This window comes from Bos taurus, chromosome 19, assembly GCF_002263795.3.
Source record: "Bos taurus isolate L1 Dominette 01449 registration number 42190680 breed Hereford chromosome 19, ARS-UCD2.0, whole genome shotgun sequence".
NCBI lineage: Eukaryota > Metazoa > Chordata > Mammalia > Artiodactyla > Bovidae > Bos > Bos taurus.
This window is the reverse complement of record NC_037346.1, coordinates 9,108,863-9,120,959: the sequence shown is the minus strand read 5'-3', so window position 1 is coordinate 9,120,959 and position 12,097 is coordinate 9,108,863. Positions and strand designations below refer to the sequence as shown.

The window sequence follows — 12,097 nt, the reverse complement described above, 5'->3', positions numbered from 1 at the left end:
TCACTCCTTTCTAGAAGCCAGCCGGCACCTCCCTAATCTCTTCACTGCTGCCTGCATCTCCTGGTTCCTCAGGGTGTAGATCATGGGGTTGAGCATGGGGGTCATGACAGTTTGGCTAACGGACACAGCCTTGTCCATGGAGAAGGAGGTGAAGGGCCGGGCATAGAGGTAAATGCTTGGAACAAAGACCATAGACACCACGACGATGTGGGTGGTGCAGGTGGAAGCTGCCTTCCTCCTCGCCTTCCCAGAGTAGGATCTCAGCATCACCAGGATGGCTGAGTAGGAGACCAGGAGGAGGAGGAACCAGATGAGGACCAGCACCCCACTGTTGGAAATGATAAGGAACTCCAGGAGGGAGGTGTCAGTGCAGGCGAGTCTCAGCACTTGTGGAACATCACAGTAGAAGTTATCTAGGATGTTGGGGCCACAGAAAGGCAGTGGGAGCATCAGAGCCAGTTGGGAAATGGAATGAATGAAGCCTCCCACCCAGCTAGCCGCCACCAGCCCCACACAGACCTGAGTGTTCATGATGGTGACATAGTGAAGGGGCCGGGAGATGGCAACAAGGCGGTCATAGGCCATCACTGAGAGGAAGAAGACCATGGAACCTCCCAGAAAGTGGAAGAAAAAGATCTGGGCCATGCAGCCCTGGTAGGAGATGGTCTTCTTCTTAGACAGGAAGTCCACCAACATCTTTGGGGCAGTAACTGAGGAGAAACAGAGCTCTAACACAGCCAAGTTTCGGAGCAGAAAATACATGGGTGTTTGGAGCCGGGAATCAAAGGTCACTGTGACCATGATGAGGAGGTTTCCCATGAGAGTGGTGGTGTAGACTAGCAGGAACACCAGAAATAGGAAGAGCTGGAGCTCCTGAGTCTGGGAGAGCCCCAGGAAGACAAATTCTGACACCCATGTGAGGTTCCCTGATGCCATGGTGTCTTCTCCATACACCTAAAGGAAACACACCAGAGAGAGAGATGCATGAAATTGTTCCCTGTCCTTTTAGTGCTTTTATTGTCCAGGTCTAGATAATGGATGTTTATGTGCAGATTGTAATACCAGGTGCTGATTAAATGGCCTTGTCTCTGGAGAGTTCACTAGTTGGTGCTGGAATATACATTCTTGAGATATCTTAGAGCCATCCAGTGGCACATGTCATTTGCTTTTCAAAGATTCAGTGTAATATGCGGGTGGGAAGACACTTGGAGTGCAAAAGACCTGCAGTCAAATTTCACAGCTTCTGTTTCCTTGGGATTTGGCCTTGAGCTTGTTGCTTGATCTCTCTGAATCTCAGTTTCCACTTCTATAGGAAAAACGTTTTCTTAGTAGTAATAGTCTAGGGCAGGGATCCCCAACCTCCAGGCTATGGATCGGTTCCTCCTGTCAGATCAGCAGCAGCATCCAATTAGAAATAGAGAGTACCATGGATGTGATGTGCCTGAGTCATCCAGAAACCATCTCCCTCTTCCCGGTCCGGGGAATTATTGTCTTCCACAATACAGGTCCCTGATGCCAAAGAGATTGGGGACTGCTGGTCTAGGAGATTAAGGAAAGTAACACATGAGGTTCCTAGAACAGTGTCTGGAATATTAAGTGGTAATCACTCTCCTCTGTGTATTCTCCTACTCTAAAGATCTTCCCTTCTTCCAGCCTCTATTTGATTTTTATACCAATCATTTTTCATGCAATAGTTAACACATCATAATGTTAGTGAACTTCTCATGTGTCCCCCTTTTCCTCTCCAATTCATAATGTGCTACAGACATAGGTCTTGGGTCACAATTTATTTGTGCCCTTCTGTGCCCCTCCTTGGGGCTCACTCATAGTTGCTGCTGCTGCTGCTAAGTCGCTTCAGTCGTGTCCAACTCTGTGCGACCACATAGAGGGCAGCCCACCAGGCTCTCCCGTCCCTGGGATTCTCCAGGCAAGAACACTGGAGTGGGTTGCCATTTCCTTCCCCAATGCATGAAAGTGAAAAGAGAAATTGAAGTCGCTCAGTCGTGTCAGACTCTTAGTGACCCCATGGACTGCAGCCTTCCAGGCTCCTCTGTCCATGGATTTTCCAGGCAAGAGTACTGGGGTGGGGTGCCATTGCCTTCTCTGTTGCTCATAGTTAGTACTTGATAAATACCTGATGTTAACTGCTGAGTGGGTGAAAAGCTACTGTGTATGCAGATCCATTCAGAATAGCCTCTGGTCACAGCTGGACACCTGGGACATTCCATTTCTTTCCATCCTCCACAGTAAGTGTCCCCTTACTTGGTGAAGCTCCCCAGGTCATAGATGGAGACAAAGAGGCACAGGGGTAACAACATTAGTGAAGAAATAGATGAATATATTAGACTTAGAGTTCTTCTGAAAGAACAGCAGTTTTAGAAGATAATATTGAATTCAAGGGTACAAGAGGAAGAGAATGTTGGGGAGAAATGAAAATACATAAAGAATTAAAGGGAGGAAGGAAATTACAAGAAAGGAAAATGGAGCACTAGAAGAGGAATGGAGAGGTGATGTGGCAGGGTGTGAATGGGACTTAAGATGAAAAAGGACTCAGGGTTAGAGACAGAGGTGACAGGTGAGGATAAGCGCCCTCCCCACCCCCTGCTTCCACTTAGCTCCCACCCTGACCTCCCCCATTCCATTATCCATTAGAGATCACTGCCTTCTTACTTTTCACTTTCATCTTTTTTTCACTCCAGTCCGCCTTCTACATAGCTGTCCATGAGACCTTTCTAAACACTGATCTGGTCACTTTCCCCTCTCTATCTATTCTTGTAGTGATTCCACCAGAGCCTTTTAGGCTTTGTGGATCCAATACTTTGTGGATCAAGTCAGGGTAGAAACAAATACACACGTGCATGCAACTTAGCATGTCATACATGGCTGTAAAACGTAACCTCCTTCTGTGTTTCAAGTCAGTATCTGTGTCTCTGCTGAGCCACTAGTTCTTTAATGGATTATAGTCTCAAACATGCCACATATTTTTTATTTCCAGGTTTATTTCCTGGAATTCTGTTCATACCTTTGAAACCTTGGAAAAGCCCCACTTAAACATCACCCTCTCTGTCTCTGCTTTCACCATTTCTCCCATGCAGAACAAATTCCCATTTCTCAGGGTTTTTATAATATTTTGAATTTACCTCTGTTATTCAGATCTTATAATAAATCTTATAATATTATATTTTGAATTTACCCCTGTTACCTCCTCTCTGGGAGTTGGTGATGGACAGGGAAGCCTGGTGTGCTGCAGTCCATGGGGTCGGAAAGAGTCAGAGACGACTGAGCGACTGAACTGAACTGAACTGACCGCTGTTATAGGTTTATCATCATTTGTTTTTTTTTTTCCAGCTTCCCTCCTCTATTCCCTACATTGTAATTTGGAACAGCAACTCTGATACAGCACATGCTCTGCAAATATTGTCAAGTTAATGTAGTAAGTGGGCAACTGACTCTGCGGAGATTTTTAAAATGAATTTCCTTATCTTCTGTTTCCTGTCTCACAAGGTCAGATCTATATGCGCTTGTTAAACTTAATGGGTTTTACATGCAAACAGAAGCAATTATTTGGAAAGCATATTCACCCCAGCTCTCCTCCCAAGGCTCTCCTCCACCTTGAAACTTGGTACCATCAAGTCTATCACTTGTTTTTTCTCTCCAGCCTCTCAGATCAGATCAGATCAGATCAGTCGCTCAGTCGTGTCCGACTCTTTGCAACCCCATGAATCGCAGCACGCCAGGCCTCCCTGTCCATCACCAACTCCCGGAGTTCACGCAGACTCACGTCCATCGAGTCAGTGATGCCATCCAGCCATCTCATCCTCTGTTGTCCCCTTCTCCTCCTGCCCCCAATCCCTCCCAGCATCAGAGTCTTTAGCAGGTGTTTAAAGAACCTAATTACCACTGACCTATCGGCAGATGTGGAAACCTTCAGGCTCTCACCTTCCTACAGCCCAAATGCAAAAGAGACTTGAGGTCTTACATCTTTCTGGAAGGTCCTCTCTATGCAGCTTCACAGCTTCCTGATCTCTGCCCATCCCTCACACACACGACTCATGGGCATGACCCTGGGGAAGAGTGTGCATCCTCAGGGAGAAATTGTTGGACTGGGCACAGGAAGCAGAGATGGAATGAGTCCTGCTGGGGACGAGGGAACAATGGGAGTTGTTAAAAATTTTCTAAGTCTTTGAGAATTACTATTTGACCATACCCCCCAAGGCGACCTAGATTCAGTGCAATCCCTATCAAAATGCCATTGGTATTTTTCACAGACCTAGAACAAATAAAAAATTTGTAGGGAGTGAAAAAGACCACTGATAGCCAATACAATCTTGAGAATGAGAATTATGCATCCTGACTTCAGAATATACTACAAAAATATAGAAATGGTAACGGGACAAAAACAGACACATAGATCAATGGAATAGCGTGGATACCCAGAAACAAACCAACGCATTTAAGGTCAATTAATTTCCAATAAAGGAGGCAAGTATACACAATGGAGAAGGACAGACTCTTCAATCATTGGTGCTGGGAAAACTGAACAGCTACATGGAAAAGAATGAAATTAGAATATTCTGTTACACAATACACAAAAATAAACTCAAAATGGATTAAAGACCTAAATGTAAACCATACACTATAACATAGGCAGATACTCTTTCACATAAATGCCACAATATTTTTTTGAATGCGTCTCCTAAAATAAAGGAAATAAAAGCACAAATAAACAAATAGAACCTAAAATGTTGGCTTAAAACTCAACATTCAGAAAACTAAGGTCATGGCATCCAGTCCCACCACTTCATGGCAAACAGATGGGGAAACAATGGAAACAGTGACAGACTTTATTTTCTTGGGCTCCAAAATCACTGCAGATGGTACTGGAGCCATTAAATTAAAAGACGCTTACTCCATGGCAGCAAAGCTATGATCAACCTAGACAGCAACCCATGGCAGATTCATGTTGATGTATGGCAAAACCAATACAAAATTGTAAAGTAATTAGCCTAAATTAAAATAAATAAATTTAAATTAAAAAAAAAAAAAAAAAGCAGAGATATTACTTTTCCAGCAAAGGTCTATCTAGTCAAAGCTGTGGTTTTTCCAGTAGTCATGTATAGACATGAGAGTTGGACTATAAAGAAAGCTGAGCACCGAAGAATTGATGCTTTTGAACTGTGGTGTTGGAGAAGACTCTTGAGGGTCCCTTGGACTGCAAGGAGATCAAACCAGTCCATCATAAAGGAAATCAGTCCTGAATATTCATTGGAAGGACTGATGCTGAAGCTGAAACTCCAATACTTTGGCCATCTGATGAGAGGAACTGACTCCTTGGAAAAGACCCACTGGGAAAGATTGAAATGGGGAATAGAAGGGGATGATGGGTGATGAGATGGTTGTATGGCATCACCGACTCAACGGACCTGAGTTTGAATAAGTTCCAGGAGTTGGTGATGGACAGAGAAGCCTGGCTTGCTGCAGTCTGTGGGTTGCAGAGTTGGACATGACTGAGCAACTGAACTGAACTGAACTGACCGAATTAAACTTAGCAGCTTTGTGCACAGCAAAGAAAATCATTGATAAAATGAAAAGACAACCTATGGAACAGGAGAAAATATTTGGAAATAATAGGACCGATAATGGGTTAATATCAAATGTATGTAAACAGCTCATGCAACTCAATCTCAATAAAACAAACAACCCAATGAAAAAATTTGCAAAACTTAATAGACGTTTTTCCAAAGAGGAAATGTAGATGTCTAATGAGCACGTGAAAAGATGCTCAATGTTGTTAATCATCATGGAAATATAAACCAAAATCACCATGAGACATCACCTCACAGCTGTCAGAATGGCTATCACCCCAAAAGAGCACAAATAACAAATGTTGGCCAGGATTTAGAGAAAAGGGGAACCCTTGTGCACTATTGGTGGGACTATAAATTGGTACAACCACATGGAAAATAGTATGGAGGTTACTCAAAAAACTAAGAATAGAACTATCATGTGTGTGTGTTAATCGCTCAGTCATGTCCAAGTCTTTGTGACCCCATGGACTGTAGCCCACCAAGGCTCCTCTGTCCATGGGATTCTCTAGGCAAGAATACTGGAGTGGGTTGCCATTCCCTTCTCCAGGGGATCTTCCTGACCCAGGAATTGAATCTGGGTCTCTTGCATTGCAGGCAGATTCTTTACCATCTGAGCCCCCAGGGAAGCCCCTAGAACTATGATACAACCAAGCAATTCTACTCCTAGGTTTGTTGTTCAGTACCTCAGTCATGCCCAGCTCTGCAGCTCCATGGACTGCAGTACACCAGGCTCCTCTATCCTCCACTATCTCCCAGAGCTTGCTCAAATTCATGTCCATTGAGTCAGTGATGCTCTCTAATCATCTCATCCTCTGTTGTCCCCTTCTCCTTCTGCCCTCAGTCTTTCCCAGCATCAGGGTCTTTTACAATAAATCAGCTCTTCACATCAGGTGGCCAAAGTATCAGAGCTTCAGCTTCAGGAACAGTCCTTCCAATGAATATTCAGGATTGATTTCCTTCAGGATTGACTGGTTTGATCTCCTGGTAGTCCAAAGGGCTCTCAAGAGTCTTCTCTTTAGCCTAATCCTCCTCTGTCCATGGGATTTTCCAGGCAATAATACTAGAGTGGGTTGCCATTTCCTCCTCCAGGGGATCGTCCCAATATTCATTGAAAGGACTGAAACTGATGCTGAAACTCCAATACTTTGACTACCTGATTCGAAGAGCTGACTTATTGGAAAAGACCCTGATGCTGGGAAAGATTGAAGGCAGGAGGAGAAGGGGATGACAGAGGATGAGATGGTTGAATGGCGTCACCAATTCAATGGACATGAGTTTGAGCAAACTCCGGGAAATAATGGAGGACAGGAAAGCCTGGTGTGCTGCAGTTCATAGTGTCACAAAGAATTGGACATGCCTGAGAGACTGAGTTAGAACTGGACATGGAACAACAGACTGGTTCCAAATAGGAAAAGGAGTACGTCAAGGCTGTATACTGTCACCCTGCTTATTTAACTTCTATGCAGAGTACATCATGAGAAACGCTGGACTGGAAGAAACACAAGCTGGAATCAAGATTGCTGGGAGAAATACCAATCACCTCAGATATGCAGATGACACCACCCTTATGGCAGAAAGTGAAGAGGAACTCAAAAGCCTCTTGAGGAAAGTGAAAGTTGAGAGTGAAAAAGTTGGCTCAAAGCTCAACATTCAGAAAATGAAGATCATGGCATCCAGTCCCATCACTTCATGGGAAATAAATGGGGAAACAGTGGAAACAGTGTCAGACTTTATTTTTGGGGGCTCCAAAATCACTGCAGATGGTGACTGCAGCCATGAAATTAAAAGACGCTTACTCCTTGGAAGGAAAGTTATGACCAACCTAGATAGCATATTCAAAAGCAGAGACATTACTTTGACAACAAAGGTTCATCTAGTCAAGGCTATGGTTTTTCCTGTGGTCATGTATGGATGTGAGAGTTGGACTGTGAAGAAGGCTGAGAACCGAAGAATTGATGCCTTTGAACTGTGGTGTTGGAGAAGACTCTTGAGAGTCCCTTGGACTGCAAGGAGATCCAACCAGTCCATTCTGAAGGAGATCAGCCCTGGGATTTCTTTGGAAGGAATGATGCTAAAGCTGAAACTCCAGTACTTTGGCCACCTCATGCGAAGAGTTGACTCACTGGAAAAGACTCTGATGCTGGGAGGGATTGGGGGCAGGAGGAGTAGGGGACGACAGAGGATGAGATGGCTGGATGGCATCACTGACTCGATGGACGTGAGTCTGGGTGAACTCCGGGAGTTGGTGATGGACAGGGAGGCCTGGCGTGCTGCGATTCATGGGGTTGCAAAGAGTCGGACACAACTGAGTGACTGAACTGAACCTCCAGCCCACAAGAGGTACAGATTTTAAAAACATGAATTCTCCCAAATTTAGAGCTTTATTCCATTTTAAAAATCAACCACTCATTAAAGTAGCATGAGTTGATGTTAGGGAAGAGAATAGGTCTTATCCACCTCCTGGACTGTCAGATGTCACTAACTGTAACATTATTAACAGTGACTAATTAAATTACCTGGATTAATTCATTATTAATTAATTCAATAAGAAACCCTTTATATTTTCTACCTTATATATTTCTCCTCTTACGGCATGTAATTGTTTGTAAACACATTTCAACCCAAAGCTGATTCCTTAGAGCATTATTGTGGATCATAAAATCTGTTGTTTTTTTTTTTTTTTAATTTTATTTTATTTTTAAACTTTACATAATTGTATTAGTTTTGACAAATATCAAAATGAATCCACCACAGGTATACATGTGTTCCCCATCCTGAACCCTCCTCCCTCCTCCCTCCTCCCTCCCCATACCATCCCTCTGGGTCGTCCCAGTGCACTAGCCCCAAGCATCCAGTATCGTGGATCGAACCTGGACTGGCAACTCGTTTCTTACATGATATTTTACATGTTACAATGTCATTCTCCCAAATCTTCCCACCCTCTCCCTCTCCCACAGAGTCCATAAGACTGTTCTACGCATCAGTGTCTCTTTTGCTGTCTCGTACACAGGGTTATTGTTACCATCTTTCTAAATTCCATATATATGCGTTAGAATACTGTATTTATGTTTTTCCTTCTGGTTTACTTCACTCTGTATAAATCTGTTGTATTTTTTAACTTTTTTGTTTTTTTCATTTTGGCTGCACTGGGTATTTGTTGCAGCTATGCAGAGGCTTTTCTAGTTACATTGGGCAGGCTTCTTATCGTAGAGCATGGGCTCTAGAGAGATCAGGCTCAGCAGATGTAGGCTCAGTTGCCCTGTGGCATGTGGGAGCTTAGTTCCCTGACCAGGGATAGAATCCATGTCCCTTGCATTGCCTGGTAGATTCTTAACCATTGGATCACCAGGAAAGTCCCGATAAATCTGTTTTAGAAATTGGCTACTATGTGGCTTATTGTTTTGGACTTACTGTACTTGGCCCATTGTGGATGTTCAATAAATGTTTGTGTAAAAACTGATAAACAGAAACTTCAGTTAAATAGAGTTGAGAGACTAGAAGGGGGAGCTTTCAAACGCTGTGAAAATCACAGAGCCCAATAGGAAGAAGAAAGTCTCCTATTCTTTCTTGGCAAGGTCTCAGCCAATGAAAAGCCATGGCCTCTGTTTACTGCAGATTTCCAGCCTCATTTCTGTCTCTAAATACATTCTTTTCCCTTCCCACAGGGAACATGCATATTGCTAATGGTGGGTGCAGGCACTGAATTGCAATTCTTTGTTGATCCTGAATAAAGCCAGCTTTCCTGGAGAGATATTTGGCTACCTATGTTCAGTTCAGTTCAGTCATTTAGTCGTGTCCAACTCTTTGTGACCCCATGGACTGCAGCACACCAGGCTTCCCTTCCACCACCAAATCCTGGACCTTGCTCAAACTCATACCCATAGAGTTGGTGATGCCATCCAACCATCTCATCCTCTGTCTTCCCCTTCTCCTCCTGCTTTCAATCTTTATAAGCATCAGGGTCTTTTCCAAGGAGTCAGTTCCTCTCATCAGATGGCCAAAGTATTGGAGTTTCAGCCTCAGCATCCATCCTTCCAATATTCCAATCAGAATATTCAGGACTGATTTCCTTTAGGATGGACTGGTTTGATCTTGCAGTCCAAGGGACTCTCAAGAGTCTTCTCCAACACCACAGTTCAAAAGCATCAATTCTTCAGTGCTCTGCTTTCTTTATAGTCCAACTCTCACATCCATACATGACCACTGGAAAAACCATAGCTTTGATCAGATGGACCTTTGTTGGCAAAGTAACATCTCTGCTTTTTAATATGCTGTGTAGCTTGCTCATAGCTTTCCTTCCAAGGAGTGAGCATCTTTTAACTTCATGGCTGCACTCACCATCTGTAGTGATTTTGGAGCCCCCCAAAGTAAAGTCACACAAGAGAAGACTCTACACATGGACATCACCAGATGGTCAGCACTGAAATCAGAAGGATTATATTCTTTGCAGCCAAAGATGAAGAAGCTCTATACAGTCAACAAAAACAAGACTGGGAGCTGACTGTGGCTCAGATCACGAACTCCTTATTGCCAAATTCAGACTTATATTGAAGAAAGTAGGGAAAACCACTAGACCATTCAGGTATGACCTAAATCAAATCCCTTATGATTATACAGTGGAAGTGAGAAATAGATTTAAGGACCTAGATCTGATAGAGTGCCTGATGAACTATGGAATGAGGTTTGTGACATTGTACAGGAGACAGGGATCAAGACCATCCCCATGGAAAAGAAATGCAAAAAAGCAAAATTTGCCTTACAAATAGCTGTGAAAAGAAGAGAAGCGAAAAGCAAAGGAGAAAAGGAAAGATATAAGCATCTGAATGCAGAGTTCCAAAGAATAGCAAGAAGAGATAAGAAAGCCTTCCTCAGCGATCAATGCAAAGAAATAGAGGAAAACAACAGAATGGGAAAGACTAGAGATCTCTTCAAGAAAATTAGCGATCCCAAGGGAACATTTCATGCAAAGATGGGCTCAATAAAAGACAGAAATGGTATGGACCTAACAGAAGCAGAAGATATTAAGAAGAGGTGGCAAGAATACACAGAAGAACTGTACAAAAAAGATCTTCACGACCCAGATAATCATGATGGTGTGATCACTCACCTAGAGCCAGACATCCTGGAATGTGAAGTCAAGTGGGCCTCAGAAAGCATCACTACGAACAAAGCTAGTGGAGGTGATGGAATTCCAGTTGAACTCTTTCAAATCCTGAAAGATGATGCTGTGAAAGTGCTGCACTCAATATGCCAGCTAATTTGGAAAACTCAGCAGTGGCCACAGGACTGGAAAAGGTCCATTTTCATTCCAATCCCAAAGAAAGGCAATGCCAAAGAATGCTCAAACTACCACACAATTGCACTCATCTCACATGCTAGTAAAGTACTGCTCAAAATTCTCCAAGCCAGGCTTCAGCAATATGTGAACCGTGAACTTCCTGATGTTCAAGCTGGTTTTAGAAAAGGCAGAGGAACCAGAGATCAAATTGCCAACATCCGCTGGATCATGGAAAAAGCAAGAGAGTTCCAGAAAAACATCTATTTCTGGCTTATTGACTATGCCAAAGCCTTTGATTGCGTGGATCACAATAAACTGTGGAAAATTCTGAAAGAGATGGGAATACCAGACCACCTGATCTGTCTCTTGAGAAATTTGTATGCAGGTCAGGAAGCAACAGTTCGAACTGGACATGGAACAACAGACTGGTTCCAAATAAGAAAAGGAGTACGTCAAGGCTGTATACTGTCACCGTGCTTATTTAACTTCTATGCAGAGTACATCATGAGAAATGCTGGACTGGAAGAAACACAAGCTGGAATCAAGATTGCTGGGAGAAATATCAATCACCTCAGATATGCAGATGACACCACCCTTAGGCAGAAAGTGAAGAGGAACTCAAAAGCCTCTTGATGAAAGTGAAAGTTGAGAGTGAAAAAGTTGGCTTAAAGCTCAACATTCAGAAAACGAAGATCATGGCATCTGGTCCCATCACTTCATGGGAAATAGATGGGGAAACAGTGGAAAAAGTGTCAGACTTTATTTTTCAGGGCTCCAAAATCACTGCAGATGGTGACGGCAGCCATGAAATTAAAAGACGCTTACTCCTTGGAAGGAAAGTTATGACCAACCTAGATAGCATATTCAAAAGCAGAGACATTACTTTGACAACAAAGGTTCATCTAGTCAAGGCTATGGTTTTTCCTGTGGTCATGTATGGATGTGAGAGTTGGACTGTGAAGAAGGCTGAGAACCGAAGAATTGATGCTTTTGAAGTGTGGTGTTGGAGAAGACTCTTGAGAGTCCCTTGGACTGCAAGGAGATCCAACCAGTCCATTCTGAAGGAGATCAGCCCTGGGATTTCTTTGGAAGGAATCATGCTAAAGCTGAAACTCCAGTGCCTTGGACACCTCATGCAAAGATTTGACTCATTGGAAAAGACTCTGATGCTGGGAGGGATTGGGGGCAGGAGGAGAAGGGGACGACAGAGGATGAGATGGCTGGATGGCAT

The 12,097-nt window shown here is 43.5% G+C and overlaps 1 protein-coding gene across 1 annotated transcript; it reads right to left on the bottom strand.

Annotated features, from left to right (window-relative positions):
• On the bottom strand, positions 1-936 carry OR4D2F (olfactory receptor family 4 subfamily D member 2F). The gene has a single exon (NM_001390593.1). It carries the CDS (start codon positions 934-936, stop codon positions 1-3), a length of 936 nt encoding a protein of 311 aa, NP_001377522.1.
• Positions 937-12,097: the final 11,161 nt, after the last annotated feature.

Bases quoted from the DNA above. Each gene is read 5' to 3' on its own strand.
- OR4D2F (NM_001390593.1), bottom strand. From the start codon at position 936: ATGGCATCAGGGAACCTCACATGGGTGTCAGAATTTGTCTTCCTGGGG.